The sequence below is a fragment of the Sphaerodactylus townsendi genome, linkage group LG12 (assembly GCF_021028975.2).
Source record: "Sphaerodactylus townsendi isolate TG3544 linkage group LG12, MPM_Stown_v2.3, whole genome shotgun sequence".
NCBI classification, from domain to species: Eukaryota; Metazoa; Chordata; class Lepidosauria; order Squamata; family Sphaerodactylidae; genus Sphaerodactylus; species Sphaerodactylus townsendi.
In genome coordinates, this window is record NC_059436.1 from 31867959 (window position 1) to 31884042 (window position 16084).

General features: G+C 44.8%; 1 protein-coding gene across 1 annotated transcript; it reads right to left on the reverse strand.

Moving 5' to 3' along the window:
• Nucleotides 1-147: 147 nt before the first annotated feature.
• USP39 (ubiquitin specific peptidase 39) lies at nucleotides 148-10016 on the reverse strand. The gene is made up of 13 exons (XM_048512799.1): nucleotides 9773-10016; nucleotides 8752-8821; nucleotides 8230-8324; nucleotides 7656-7792; nucleotides 6927-7079; nucleotides 6325-6550; nucleotides 5959-6036; nucleotides 4415-4482; nucleotides 3463-3651; nucleotides 2238-2380; nucleotides 1604-1739; nucleotides 1150-1236; nucleotides 148-626 (listed from the first exon to the last, which is right to left on the reverse strand). Exons 1-13 carry the CDS (start codon nucleotides 9981-9983, stop codon nucleotides 576-578), a joined length of 1644 nt encoding a protein of 547 aa, XP_048368756.1. The 5' UTR covers nucleotides 9984-10016; the 3' UTR covers nucleotides 148-575.
• Nucleotides 10017-16084: the final 6068 nt, after the last annotated feature.

Genomic DNA, 16084 nt, shown 5'->3' on the forward strand with positions numbered 1-16084 from the left:
TAGTTACGGTTGGCAATACCACTCCTGAGGGCTCATGACAGAACTTGTAGCTTTGCACACTTGTAAACTGTACACAATTAAACACTCTAGTCTATTGCAGTCCTGCACAATTTCAAGAAAATCAATTGTTTAAAGACAGACGATGTGTAAAAAAATCACATATATTTAATGCACAGGCAGGCACAAGAATAATCAGCACAGGCCACAGGAAAGGTCCTTGCTAGTCACTCAGGATCCAGGATGGTGCCTGAACTGATGCTTTCCTCAGGCAGGCCAACAGGATGGGGATGGTGAAATGTGAGGAGTAAGCCACGTCTAAACACTGGCTGTGACCTGTTCTCTCTCACCCTGTGCCCACAACACTACAGAGGGAGCAAGGAGCCAAGAGGTGGGCAGCAGAAAAGTCACCGCCACAAGTAGGTGATTCTAAAAGAAACAAGTCCACACTGCTCATTTGTTGGCACAAGAAATGGCTCAACTGAACAATCCAAGTTTGGACTCTTCACCTCAGCAGATGAAACTGGTGAGCCCAGCATTCTGCTCTCTTCATCCTTCAGTGGCTCCTATTTGTGGTTTCAAGCTCCTTGCTGGTTAGTCTCCTCTTCTGTGTCTCTTCTCTTCCAGATCTAAAGAATAAACCAAATCTCATTCTAGTCTGGTGATGTATTCTGAACTTTCAGCAACACTTTTTGGCTATATGCAAACCTCTACCAAATCTTCCAATCAAAAGGTATGACATGAAGATTGGGTTCAGACTATTGGCTTAATTTGTACACATCCCAGGGGAGGCCAATCTATGGTGCTCCAGATGTTCATGGACTACAATTTCCATCAGCCCCTGCCAGCATGGCCAACGGGCTGATGGGAACTATAGTCCACGCACATCTGGAGCACCATAGGTAGGCCATCCCTACCTTGTCCTAACAGCAATGCTTTCAAAGGCTGAGCAGAATTTGAATTGTGTAGGAAATGTGGTGGGAAGCATACAGAGAAAAATACTGAGTTACCAGCTACCCTGGTATCCCAGTCTGCCTCTGAAACCCAAAGCCAAGTCTCCCTGGCTCTCCACACATGAGGTCTGCAGCTGATTTCAGTCAGTGATTCGTGCAGAAGAGCCACCTCTGCCTGCAGACTGGTCCAAGCACTCACCTGAATGTACGCCTCAGAGAGTGTGATCATCTGGGGAAGGATGTCCGTCACCTGCAAGTCTTGCAACTCATACCACTTGCCTGTGCCCTGCCAAGGCCATAACACAAGGGATGAGGTTAAGATCTGGGCCGACAAGGTTGTGTGTGTGAAAAGAAGACAATAGGGCACAAGTGGTCACTCCACCTAGGCTGCAATTTGGATTCTGACCCAGCAGCACTACATCACCAAGGTGAGGAAAGGCCTAAAAAGGGCCTTTAAAAAGTAGTCAAAGGCCACAGAATGGGTCTAGGAAACAAAAGGGACGTGAACAGCTTCCAGGGCAGAGTGCTCAGGCACATAATGTGCTTGCACTGGCAGGAACACTGCAATCCCTCTGGGAAAAGAGGAATTAGGACTGCTTGGAACATCACTTCTGACGGCAGGAAGAAACAAGAGCAAGCCTGAGCCAACTCACATGGTGCAGCACATGGATCCTGTACGCCCCTTCAGCCGGCTTCCCATCATGCACTATATTTGCAATGAGGTCATAGGTTGTGTTCTTATGCACAGCTTGTACCTCCTCAGAGAGGTATTCCCGGAGATCCACGTTCCTACAGCAGAAAAAAGAAGCAACCATCAGGGCTGTGCTTCACTATAAGACACGGGAATACCTGAAACTTCCCTTCCCACACACAGAATGCCATAAATCTGCAACTTTGGTAAGCCTCCCTTCTGGTGAGTGGTCTGTCCTATATGCACAGGATTTATACATCATGACAGCCCTCTTTCCGCCATGCTTTTGCAGGAGGCAGCAATAGCAGCGAGGTGCTGCTAGCACCACCTTCAGAATCCCCATGGGCAGAAGACAAACCAATTTCAAACACTCTGAATACCGATCCTAATGACCACATGCTTGAGTCAGCCCAAAAAAAAGTTGGAGGGGGAAAGGAAGGGCAGTTTCTCTGGGATTCTTTCAGAAGTCTCAGCAACAGGGAGTGAGAGAAGCCAACTGGACAGGAGTCACCAACAGCTACAGATTTCAGAAAGAGTCCAGCCCAACAGAGCCAAGGAGACAGAGGCATATGACATGACAATGGAAGACTACCTACGTGATGGGGAAGTTGACGATGGTCGGGTTCTTCTCCACAAAGAAATTGTTCTTGGTGAACCTCTTGATGCAGAAGATGAGGTACGGAGGCAGTTTGGTGAGCTGGAAGCGCTTCAGGAAATTCTCCTTGTAGGTTTTGTATTCCTGAGGAAAGCAATTTTTGCAGATATATTGTCAAGGAGAACCTAAGCAAGGTCATCATGCATTTGGAAATGCAGACCTCTTGCCTAGCACAACTGACCTCAGCACTCACTCAGATAGATAGGGATGAGCTAACATAGGTGCCAAAGTAACACATTTAAGATCCCTGGTTTGTCAAAAGAAGTACAAACAAGAAATATCGCAAGAGCAGCATACCAAGACCACTAAGCTCATTCATTTTGCAACATTATTGTGGGACCAGATGTCATTTTACATAATAGAACATAAGGAAATTAACACTGGAGCAGCAGTGGCGTGGTGGCTAAGACCAGGTGCACTCTGATCTGGAGGAACCGGGTTTGATTCCCAGCTCTGCCACTTGAGTTGTGGAGGCATATCTGGGGAATTCAGATTAGCCTGGGCACTCCCACACATGCCAGCTGGGTGACTTTAGGCTAGTCACAGTTCTTCTGAGCTCTCTCAGCCCCACCCACCTCACAGGGTGTTTGCTGTGAGGGGGGAAGGGCAAGGAGATTGTAAGCCCCTTTGAGTCTCCTATCAGAGAGAAAGGGGGGATATAAATCCAAAGTCGTCTTCTTCTCTTCTTTTTGTTTAGTCGGTAGAAGGTACATGAAGCAAACCATCAGTAATACTGAAAAGTCTGGTTAATTTAGCCTCCAACTCTTTCCTCTAATTTTAATGGCTCTGGGTACACATCTTGTGGAAGGCCACAAAGCAGCCTTAGGAAGCAAAAAGCACTGCTGTGCTAGAACAGAAGAGCAAATAAGGGCTTCTTACATGGCAGCCTCTGGCACTGGCTTGGCATTGTCCTGTTAGGTTAAAAAGGCCAACATCTACTCAAGAGCACTGGACATACTCTGTAGACTTTTGACAAGTCCCTACCATCAGCTTTCAATTACTGCAAGACGACCAGCTGCAAAATCATGGCAACCACAACTTCGGTTTTAAGAAAAAGTTTTAAATTCAGAAATCTTTTGAAAATGCAGGACAGGCATCTGATGGGACTGAGGAACATTTCTACCCTCCACAGCTCTTCTTGGAAAAGCAAATGAGGAAGGACTTACCTTCTCCATAATTCCATTGAACTTGGCCAGGATGTTGAAAAGTGGCACCTGGGGAATAATAAGCTGCTCCTTCTCATCCTTGTACAGGGGGGCTGTGGGGAGGTCCAGGGTCAGGTACATGAAGGTGGATTCCACCATTTTTTCCTGGTACTCATCATTTTGGAGCAGCTGTTCCTTCTCTTCTGCTGGCTGAGAAGGGGAGACAAAGTGACCATAATTAACCGAGTTGGTTGATCCTCCGGAGGGGAGTCTAATGAACAGCCATGGCTTCTTCATAATTTTTTGTGCCGTCAAGTCACAGCTGACTTATGGCATTGCTGTACGGTTTTCAAGGCAAGAGAAGTTCAGAGGTAGTTTGCCATTGGCAACCTATACATCATAACACCGGTATTCCTTGAAGGTTGCCCACCCATATGCTAACCTGGGTCGATGCTGCTTCTCAGATCTGACCAGATCAGGCTGGCATGGGGCTATTCAGGTGAGAGCTCTTCATAAGCTACTAGTTTCCAAATTGCACTTCACCTACAAAGGCAGGGCTCAGCCAATCAATGGATCATTCTTAGAACTAGGGGACCAAATTCTTCAGTATGTGGCAGCTTATCATTCCATTGTAGCAGGAGTCAGGCACGAGGAGAAAATACTCACATATCCTTCACCGAGAAACAGTTTCATGCATGTATGTACACCCTATACAGTACAGCTACATCAAGCTACACGAGCTACTTAGCGGGATCCTGCGAGGAACTTTTCAGTTTCTTCAGTGTCGCTCATGAGCTATTTGGGATGAATCCCAGCCATTGCAAAATTAAATTCTACAGTCAGAGGAAGGATTCTTTAGCTTTGTGCATGACTCACCCTAATTAAAACTTCCTCCTACCTTCATGACTCCTCTTATGTACCCCCCACCCCCCAATTCTGTGAACAAGAACAAGCCCACTTGCAGAACACTTGCCAGATCTGGGTGTGGCAATTTCTTGGTGAATATCCGCATGGAGCCCTGGAACACATCTGTTACGATAGCTGCAAAAACCAACAGTGGGGAGGGAAAGTTACGATTCATTCACTGAGCCTTATTTCTCCCTGCCTTTGCCCAGAATGACTAGTGGATTCCCTAAGCAATACTGTAGGAATTGGTTCTGGAGGGCTTTCCGGGCCGTGTGGCCATGGTCTGGTGGATTTTGCTCCTAATGTTTTGCCTGCATCTGTGGCTGGCATCTTCAGAGGCGTATCACAGAGAAGATGAAGATGCCAGCCACAGATGCAGGCAAAACGTTAGGAACAAAATCCACCAGACCACAGCCACACAGCCCGGAAAACCCTCCAGAACCAGTTGAATCTGGCCGTGAAAGCCTTCGACAATACACTGTAGGAATTGTCTAGGTTCAACTGCCACTGTTCTGAGTCGAATGTTACAGATGAAGCTATTCTTACACTGCTTTTATGCTTTCCTAGGCTGCCCAGGAGTATATGCCTACTCCTCCTCACCTAGAAATCTAAGCCACAGTACCAAGATATTTCCTGCTCTCACAGAACATAACTAACCCTGCCAGTCACTTCCCACTTCTTCTTGAACCACTTCTTTCTGCAGTCAGGCATCACCTTTGCTGTCCCACCAAGTCATTCAGTTTTGCATTGCTCTCTCCAAGCAGCAAGAGCTGGCTGAAAATCTAACAGAGCCATCCCAAGCAGAGCTGCACCCTTCTAAACCCACTTAAGTCAATGGTACTTAGAAAGAAGTAATTCTTCTTAGGACTGAAAGTAAGTAGCTCTGGGATTAAGGAGTAAGAGAGTGGGCCTGTCAGAACCCCAATAAATCCACAAAACTCTTGTTGTAGAACAGCAGCTTTATTGATCCAAGGGTCTTCCTTGGCAAAGCCAAGACTGAGGCTTTCCCGCTCAAACAGCACATTTAACAGCACAGACACTTCCCCTCCCAGCCTGGGAAAGAGCGCCTAAAAGAAAATGCATATAGATAACAGTTAAGGAGAGCATTCACTGACCTTGGCGCCACCTGGCCTCACCACACATTCTTCAGTAGCAAGAAAAGACAGTTAGAACCAGAATTAACCCCTACCAACCTCCCTCCAGCGAAACACAGTGCAGCATAAGCAAACCCCCTAAATACAGGCCTCCTGACAGGGCCCTTGGATTGCTCTCCACAGACAGGCATACTACAATGGTGAGGGGGAGTGAGATGCATGGCCTCAATACCTCTTCCCAAAAGCAGCCGTTGCTGTCTCCCTCTCATTTCCTAACAAAACTGGCACAGGTATATCTGCTGATCTTCCCCAGAAAAAGGAGACAATGCATATGTGCTTCTACCCAGACTCACTTATGAAACATACTTCAGAGAGTGACTCAGCTGTATAATCGGACTGCACAAATGACCATGACAGAAAATGGCCATGCAAACCCAAGTCAAGAACACCCACAGTTAGCACTTGAGAGCACCAGGAGCAGCAATGCGACTTAATAAAGCAAAAATGTCGGACTTACTTTTTTTCTTTTTCTTTGTCCCACCAAGAGCAGAGTGCAAGGCATTCAAGAACCAGGAAAGGAAGTCAACTCCATCACCTGGCAAACAGAGAAAAGATGGGCAGCGTGAAAGAAGGATGGCTTGGGACTGTAGTCTGACACAGTGATGACATTAGATGTCCAGCCTCTAGGGCTGAATATAAAACATCCCTTCAGCAGGTAGGGGATCAGAGTTTAAGCCCTCACAAAGGTTGCAAGTGTTGTACTCAGCACTACCAGCATTTTTGTAGTAATTGCTCTGATAATGAACATATTATTTCGATGGTGTTAGTCTGTAGCAGCAAAAAAGAGGCTGCTGCTTTGAGCTAGGCTCCTCTCCTGCCTTACCTTGCTTGGTGATCTGGAAGTTCTTCTTGCTGCAGAGAACTACAGCCTGCAGCATTTCATGGGGAGAAACATGAGCTTTGAAGTTCCGGGGATTCCATAGCTTCCTCATGAGCTCCCCAAATCTTTGGACAAGCAGAAACATGATGTCTCCGGGAGGGCGCTGGATGTTCTTATAGTTCTCCTCCTCCAGGAAATAATTCCGCAGGGGTGGAACATTAGAGAGTGCCTAGGCATACATATTAGAAGTCAGCAACAAGGTATTCCCGTTTCAGCATATAGCCCACTCACCCTTAACTTGGCACAACAACAGCATGGACCACCTAAACAGCAGTGCAGGTATAGAGTGCTACCTATATATCTGACTCTAATTTGCAGAAAATGAAAGCTGCTAGTTTGTTTACCTAGTTTGTTTTCCGCAACTCGGGAAAGTGGAGAAAAGGTGTCTTGCCACAAACCAGAGACTTGGGATGGCTCTAACCACAAGTGGTTCCACAAGCAGCCTTTGGATAATGCTTGACGTATAGCTGAACCAACCATGAAGGTGACTGTGGAATAGTCATAACCTATTGCATATTTATTTCAAAACATTCCAAAAACATTACCTGGAGTATCGCATTGGCATAATCATTAGCTTTGATGTTGTTCAGTCCCACAATGCCAGGCAGATACGTAGTGCCATCATAGGCCCGAGAAAGTTTGGCCTGCTTGTCCAGGTTGGCTATTTGCTGTTTAGTGAAGGTGGGCTTCAAAACATACTGTAAATAGGAGGGAGAGAGTACATCAACTTGAAGTTAAATTCTTTGTATCTACTGAAGGGTCATTCAAAACCCTCCTTAATTATAAAACCCTTGGCTCAAGACTGGGGAGGGAAGGAACAATATGTTGCTTTCCAAATGACAAATATGTATGTGTCTCTGAACTGAGATTTTCAAAGTGACAAAAATCAAATAGCCAGGAAGCATCTTCCCTAAATTATTATTCTGAAGGTATTTTCAAACATGAGCAAAACCTGATCCAGCGATCCACAAGCCAAGTTAAGGAGTCTGCATTGGCTGAGAAATGTAGGAGATAAAGTTTGAATTTTTAACATTTTAAATTTAAAAAAAACAAAGAATTAGATGTATACCATGAGTTTATAATTCAGGACATAAAACCTGCAAACACATTTAACTGCAGCAATCCAATCCACAGATATGCTCTGCAAGGGAAGCAGGCACAAGCAGCCTCCTGTGACACAACAGAAATTGTTTCTGACAAATAGCCAATAGGGATAGCAACCTTGTGTTGACTGAATGCACATGCACACACATTCAATTGAGAAGGTCACATACAGTGATATCCTCAAGGGATGAGTCGATGATTTCATAGTTGTCTGGCAGGCAATAGAACTTCAAGGTGTGAAGGTTGAGGAAGACATGATGGCTGAACTGTACACTGTGAATGTAAGCATGGGACTTCAAGCCTCGGCCTACAGAGAAGGAAGACAGGGAAACCACCATGAACAGGAGTGCATCTTAAAGTTGGCAGCTGAACTAACTGAAAACTCAATTAAGGCTTGCATAAGACAGGGTGGTGGAAGCTTTGAAGGCATCTCACTTTAAGATGGGGGCGTGTGTGTTATGGGAGGAAAAAGGACTCCAAGAAAGGTGAAGAGAGAGTCATTAAAGATAGTGCAAGAAAACAGATAGCTGAAAAACTACAGTGGGCAATGAGAACTGTTGAAGATTACATGATAGCAATCCCTCTAGAAACAGTTTCATAAGTTTGATGTGAAAAAAGACCTACACACCACATATTAAGCCAATGTTGTGGAGGCCTGTCTTTTGTTTTGCATAAAGCCAATTATTACTAAAGAGTTTTAGTAATTCTGAGGCAGTATTCCCCAGTACACTCTCTTTGACTCACCCTGGAAATATTTTCCACACACCAAACAGGCGTAAACGTTAATATGTGAGAGTGAGATTGAGCACAGCTTCTCAAAATCAAAGTCCAGAACACTCCTAGAACAGAAGAATATTAATTAATTAATCAAACAACTCAACCTAACAGCACTCAGCAACATCTGTGGAATGAAGTCATCATTTTCAACAAGGTCAATCTTAATATGAACATGATATTTCAGGAGGCTGCACGTGTAGCTCACCTATACTTTCACATCAGCATGTTAAGAATGATATGACTAAAGGAGTGGTGCACTTGTCTAGTAGTGCCACTTGTACACTTATTTGGACAAAACACCATGACAACATCTAAATCCATGAATGCATTACCAGAACTAAATCCAAGCATGCAAAGTAAAAGAAAAATGACTTGGCAGACTTTAGTCACCTACTAATTTCTGCTGCTAACAGTTTAAATTTTCAGTCACTGTATACATTAATGTAATGCTCCCCACCATAACACATTTTATTTTCCTTCTATACTGACTTGTTTATGGTGTCCAAATATGGGCAATGCCTGCTTCGCCGATCCTCTGGGTCAAATCGACCATATTTCACTGAAATAGACAAGAAGAAAACGCAATACATTTTCATAGGTGCAGTTCTATCAGAAGTGCTGAAATGATGTACAAAAAAGGGCAGCAAAGAAAAATCCAACAAATGAAATCCAAAATATACAGCAGCGTAAAGGACAACAGTAGCAACATTATCTACTATATTTCTCAGCCAAAGAGCCCCATCCAAAAGGTGGGGGGTGGAATCTACTCTTGGGAGGAGCGCACTGCAGCACCAGAAGATTCACCCTCCCTGGGGCACTTATCCTGGTGGAGGAGTGATCCTGCTGGTGTGCGAGCACTGCTGCCCCCTTCCCCAGCACTGTGGAACGCAGTGCTGGACACCATGGCAGGATCCCAGAGCCCCTGCTGCTCTTGGCATAGCAGGGGCGGGCCAGGGGCATGGCCAGGGTAGGAGTTCCATACACTCTGTCATGAGTGGAACAACAATTTTGATTCAGTGCCATCATAGACAGCAAATTAGTTGATGTTCCATTACCCGGATTCAATTACTGCTAATTACACGTACAACACTGTCACTTAACATTTTAATGAATGAAAGGCTTTACAGTCTTTATTATTTAGCCACACAATAACTGTGCAAGGCAGATAGACTATTGCTCCTATTGTACACATATGAGTCCCTGGGAATATGATTTGCCCATGGAACAACTCCATAGCACAAAAAACCTTAATAAATTGCCCAAGCCAGATTCTGAAAAGGAACCTGCACCTTTAGGAGACACATAAGAACCATCCTCCTCTGCTTCAAATCTCATTTTTGCCTGAGAGAAAAGTGGGTTTCGAACTGTTTTAACAGACAGGAAATGTATCTCATCTTTTTGTAAAGCCCATTCTAAACTAGTGGCACAGGCAGCTCCACAAGAGAAGAAATGTCATAAACAGCTACATTCTTGACAAGTTGGTGGTTCGACTACTACCCCATTCACCCACCGGTGGGTTCCTCATCCTCGTCCTCATCTTCAGATTCTTGCTTAATTCGGAGCTCCTCGTCTTCAGGCTCTCGCTTCACGCGCAGGTCCCGACCCACCAAGCCTCGAGACGCCCCGCTCTCTACACCCGGCTCTTGTTTAATTCGGCTCGAAAGCGACTTCCGTGGGGACAGTTCACGGGAACTCCGCTCCCGTTTCACCCGCACCGACATCTCCACGAAGACTGAACGACTGCTGGCGCAACTGCGCATGCCCAAAGCACTGACAGACGCACAAGGAAATCGTCACTCGGAAAGCGCCGGTAAATCCGACTGTAGTCCGCCGGTAGATACGTTCATGCGGCGCATGCGCGTGAATAGTGTGTTCTTTAAATACTACCTGTATTCGCGAGCCAGAGAAATGCATGTTTACTCGGAAGTAAGTTCCAGTCTTCGACAATACATCATGCTTTAACGTTACATAACAATACATGCTTTAACATTAAACTTTAACCCCTCTGCCTTGCCTTCTACTGTCCCAGTTCCTGCTTTATTGTTGAACAACATTAATCTTCAGTCTACAATCGGGTGACAGTAAGATAATTTTCAATCTACTGGACGTTTCCTCCAAAGATTTCCATATTGATCCCAAACCATATCATGGAAACAAAACCAGCTGACCCTTTAGCCCTTAACAGCTACCTGCCAACTCTAGTTGGAGAAACTGCTGGAGATTTGGAGGAAATGCGTGGGGAAGACTGGATTTACAGACAAGAAAGAGCTGTATTAATATCTTTCATCCAAAACTGCCATTTCCTGTAGGGGAACTGATCTCTCTAATCTGAAAATCAGTTGTAATTCCAGAACTCCAGGCTCCAGCTGCAAATTGGCAACTCCACGAATAGCTTGGCTTTCCAACCCAATCTTTCCACAAACCACTGATGCAGCATATGGGAATAGGCATCATACCTCTGAAAGTTCACATTTGGGTATATCAAGGATATCATCAGCTCCAGCTTCCTTTGCCTGAAGAGAGAGGGGAGGGTGAACAGCTGCAAAATCCAAAGGACATTTTAAACATAAGAATATTGGCTGGTTTTTTCCCCTCAGAGCATAGTCTATCAAGGGGTCCCCAACCTTTTGACCTTGCAGGCTCTGCTGGAATTCTGCTCAGGGATGGTGGGTGTAGTTACAATATAGTTGCTGAAGATGGTGAAGGCATTCATAGAAAGGGCTACCATAGGAGGTGGAAACAACTGCAACCTGTCAAGGAATGAGCTCATGCATAACTCAAGCAGTAATCTTTCAGGAAGAACTCCGTTTCACAGATTTTCTTTTTAAATGAACATGCTGTTTAAACATATTTTCTTGCTTGTTTTCAGTCGCTGAGTGAAGAAGAAGAGTTTGGATTTATACTCCCCCCCCTTTCTCACAGTGATTGACGAACTCCTTCCCTTCCTCTCTCCCCAACAGAAACCTTGTGAGATAGGTGAGGCTGAGAGAGTTCTGAGATTTATTTATACCACTGAGGAAGGTGTGGATGCCCATGAGGAACAGCAGGTCAGCCAGGAGAGGAATTCACCCTTTTCTGCATCCCACCTCTTGTTGTTCTAAAAGATTCACATAGCGGGGTGGGGGTGGAGCCATTTTCCAGAGGGATGGCTCCTCTTTAGCAGTTGGCACCAGAACGGCTGAAGTGACTTCAGCAGCACTGAGACCTTTGGAAAGGATAGGCGTCAGACCTCTGGCCATGGGGTGGTGGGGTGGGGGGGCTACAAATGAAAGTGCTGAGTAGGAAGCAGCTCTTCTCCCATGCAGCACTGTCTCAGTCTGTGCCTTCTACAAGCTGCCATCTGCTTGCTTGGGTGTTTCATCAGAGTGGCAAAATAAACAGGAGTTTGGTGGTGCTGTAAAGACAGGGCATCTGCCCCAGCATTAGCTTTCGTGAATCCAAGCTGCTTCTTCAGTGTGGCAAACAGCAGCTGATGGGCATGTATTTTGATCAGCAATGCTACCCAAAGGACCAATGACCTTCCACTAGGCACCGGAAGACCACAGAATGACAGAGTCCTAGAGCTGTAGGGGGCTCATCGTCCAACTTCCTGTTTCATGCAGTTCATCCAAAGTTAGGGCAAGATTGCTGTCCAAGAAGAGCCCTTACTCTCGTGTAACTGGTTCTCCTGTGAACAGCTCTGACCATTCTCATCCCATATCTCCCCTTCAGTCAGTTCAACCCAGTGGTCTGCAGCCCTCTGAAGTAGTGGAGAACAAGACTAGTTTGCCCTCCTCTCAGACAGCTGTAGAGCTGAGACGATGGCGAACCTTTTTGAGACCGAGTGCCCAAACTGCAACCCAAAACCCACTTATTTATCGCAAAGTGCCGACATGGCAATTTAACCTGAATACTGAGGTTTTAGTATAGAAAAAACTGTTGGCTCCAAGGCACGCATTACTCGGGAGTAAACTTGGTGGTAGTCAGTGGCTTTGCTTTGAAGAAACTGCAACACTTCGAATGGGTGAATCACGACCCTAAGAGGGTTTACTCAGAAGCAAACCCCATTGCCAGCAACCGAGCTTACTCCCAGGTAAAGGATCATGCTTTCGTGAAAATCAGTAGGGTTTAACAACGCTTAACAGGGTTACCTACGCTACTTCCCCAAAACTAGGTCTTAGGTTTAATGCTAATAATCTCCCTGAAATAATTACACTATTATCACATGACAAACTCTGTGCACGCGTGCCCTCAGAGAGGGCTCAGAGTGCCACTTCTGGCACCCGTGCCATAGGTTCGCCACCAATGCTCTACAGGTCAGCCAGCTGGTGTGTGTTGGAGTGCACAGGCTAATCTGAATTCCCCAGCTAAGCCTCCACAACTCAAGAGGCAGAGCGGGGAATCAAACCAAGTTCCTCCAGATTAGAGTACACCTGCTCCTAACCACTATGCCACTGCTACTACTTGCAGTAAGCTTTTGGTCAACCTTCTTATTTAAAAGTTTTCTGGGCTGAAGTTTTTTTCCTCCTTTCTGTTTTGGTTAATCATCCTGAAGCTTGGAGAACAACAGGCTATGAAAGGACACACTTATGCTCCACTACCACACTGCTAGACAAAAGAGATCTCCACACACCATATAGAAAGAAGAAAGGCAAAACAACTTCAGGTGGACAAAATTTTTATTTTACGGCATGCAAATACATGTCAAGTACTGCAAACTTTTTCTATTAATTCTCTTTCAAACACTGAAAAAAAACCCAACACAATTCGCTGAAGTCTGTGACCAGCCCAAAAGCTAATTCTCTCTCCACTTCAGTGCTACAGCAAACACACACAGTATTCACGCTATTATTCAGGCTAATCACAAAGCCCCAGCCCCACCCCAACTCTCAACTATCCCCTCCCCCCCATACAGACCATATGGTCTAGCTTTCCCATGAAAATCCTATTCCTATAAACACAAAAGGGAAAACAATACAATTTAAGAAATTGAAAACGGAACTAAATGGAATAGAATTCACACCCCCAACCACCCAAATATATCCCCCATTTCATTTTACAGAATTTTTTAAATTATATTTTTAAATAGAAGCTGAGAATGCACCATTAAAAATGAGCATTAAATCCATCGTAGCGATGGTGTCTGCTTTATTATACATGATGGGTGTACACCATCTTATATTTCATTTACATTGCAATCGAACAATAGATTTGAAAGAAAATGTCTAATACAGACGTAAAAATATTCACACTTGAGCTTCACAACCGGTTGTACAATTGACAAACAGGCCTCTTTTCCCAAACTTCCTAGGTTAAGCAAGTTTATAAATGTTAATCAATGCAACAAGAAAAAAGTTTTTTTTCTTTTCCTTTTAACTTCCAGGGAAAAGAATATGCAGGATATGGTATAGAATGCAGACAGCAGATACTGCAAGCTAACCACGCTACTTTGGAGTGGCTGTACAGTGGGAGTGGGGGCAATACAAATAAAAGCCACATGTGTTGTATCACAACTACAGTATAATGGTTTCGTCTGCCCAGCTAAGGAAAATGCATGCATTCCCATGTCTTGGACTAACTAATGGAGGACTCCCCTGGATAAACAAGTGGGATCTGTGCAAATGTACTTTGCCCCGGTTTCTGGCTCAAATAAATGCAGCCAGAATTAATTTTATTTCAAACTGTGACAAATATATAAAGTGTCCATTTAAAAGCTTCACAAAAAAGCACGCTGTGTGAACAATTTTTGCTTTTGCACCTTGTAGGGATGGGATGTCCAGCAACTTTGCCTCTCCCTGCTTTAGTCATCCCCTTATCTTACAGTTCAAGGATTCCTTAAATGTACCACTTTGCCAGCAAAGCTGTGTACTGTAAACTCTGCCCTCCACCAAATGTCAAGGAATTAGCTGGTTATCCCAGCTGGGGAAAATTAGCTGCCCCCACCCCCCAACTCAAACATTGGGTCATGCCACGTCTGTCTCTTATATCACATTCTCCGGTGGCATGGAAAGTTACAAAAGATCAAAGAACCTCCTAAATACATGGAGCTAAGAAATAAACATATACTGCAGCGCAGTGGACGCCCCTTGCTATTTTTGTTACGAGGGAAGCATGCTCTCAGATTAAAAAAAAAAAAACTTTCGCAAAGTATGCCAGCATAATACATTTGGGGAGAGGGATCCACTCACAATACAGGGTCCCAGTGTTGCTAGCATCTCCCCTTTTTCTGTCCTGCACTATGGAGTCTATTCAGCAATACCATCCTGAATACCCAAGAATGTGTTCTTTCTGTGTTTAGAACACAAGTGTGACATTTCTAGCAACTGGCCTGGGTTCCTAAAAAAAGACCTAAAAGCATTCTATCTGCACTCCCGTTCTGATCGTTATCAGGTCAGGCTGGCTCTTGCATGGGAGAAGGACATTCTATGATTCACCACACACAACAGCTGAGTGCCCATCTTTTTCCAACACTTCCAGCAGTGATACATGACTTGGGATTTAGCACAATACATGGCGTGCTACTGGCTTTCTTGTGTGGGACACCCGACGAACAGGAGAGACAATCTGCTAGACACTGTTGCTGTGTAGCCTCCGCCGGGGCTGGCACAGAAGTTCTGCAATAAGCCAATCTCAGTGCAAAAGATGTTTAGCTGTGCACAAGGATTGCACAGAGATTCCACAGAGCTGAACTTTTTCTTCCTGGCTTTGATGTGCACCCTTGATCCACTGCCACTCCTTCCTTGTTGATGCAGGTCAGCTGCCACTTAAATGCCATGATGGGCATCAGCTTAAAACTGGCACTTGGCTATTCTTGTACACAAAGAGGTATCAGATGCACTAGCACCACTCCCTCCAGTTTCACACTAGAAACCTAGCTACATAAATCCCTAGTCACATGGAAGGAGAAGAAATCCACATTGCAATGTACATTTCCTGCCGACACTTTTTTTTTTGGTCTCTGAAATTTCTAATTCTCTCTACAACTTTCTCCAAAAATGCCACCTGCTTCCTGTTGATTCCCCCTTTTCTGCTACCAAGGGCCCATTTTCTCAGCTGACCTAGTTTCTGGGTAGGCCTAAGTACCTCTCCAGTTCCAGGCCAAACATCTGTCCAGTTTCCTGCCTCAAGAAAACAGAACAAAATAAAACTGCTTTTGGCCCCAAACACAGGCATACTGGTTAGTACAGACACCAGACATGGAGTTTGTCACATGCTCTCAGAACTGCTCCGTTGACTGGATCCTAAGAACACAGTTTCATGGCTAGACCACAAAGCTTGGTTGCTAAGGCTCAAAGAGAAGAATGGCACGTGGTTTAAAGAATGGCCACCAGGGTCTTATGCCCACGATCCTCAGTAGCAAAAGTTCAAGAACATCCCAGAACAGACTCTTTCCACCCCCGGTTCTTGCTACGCTGCTATCATGGGGGGGTCTTCTGCTGCCATCACTAGACAAATAAATGAAAAGTGAGCTCATTCTTACACATGCTGGTAAATAGCAGGAATGGGGTTTTCTGTCAAAGTAATCTCGTTGGAGAAGCAGACAAAGATTTGTAAACAACTGCCTCACATCCCTTCATCCCACAGAGCGCAACCGTGGTCTTAAAACAATTTACACATATTGAAAACTTAAGAAGTTAAAATACGCAAGAACTATTCAGGTACTGAAATATCGACCCTCAGATTGCGCGAAAGATGTGAGGTGGCATTCTGGTTCACAGAGGACAATTTCCCTGAGGGCAAAATAGCAGGATCTCTCAAACTTTTAAACATTTATCTATTTTTTGTAACAAAATAGCATTTTAAAAATTACATCAGCCTTCAACATGGAAAATCTCACGGTTCA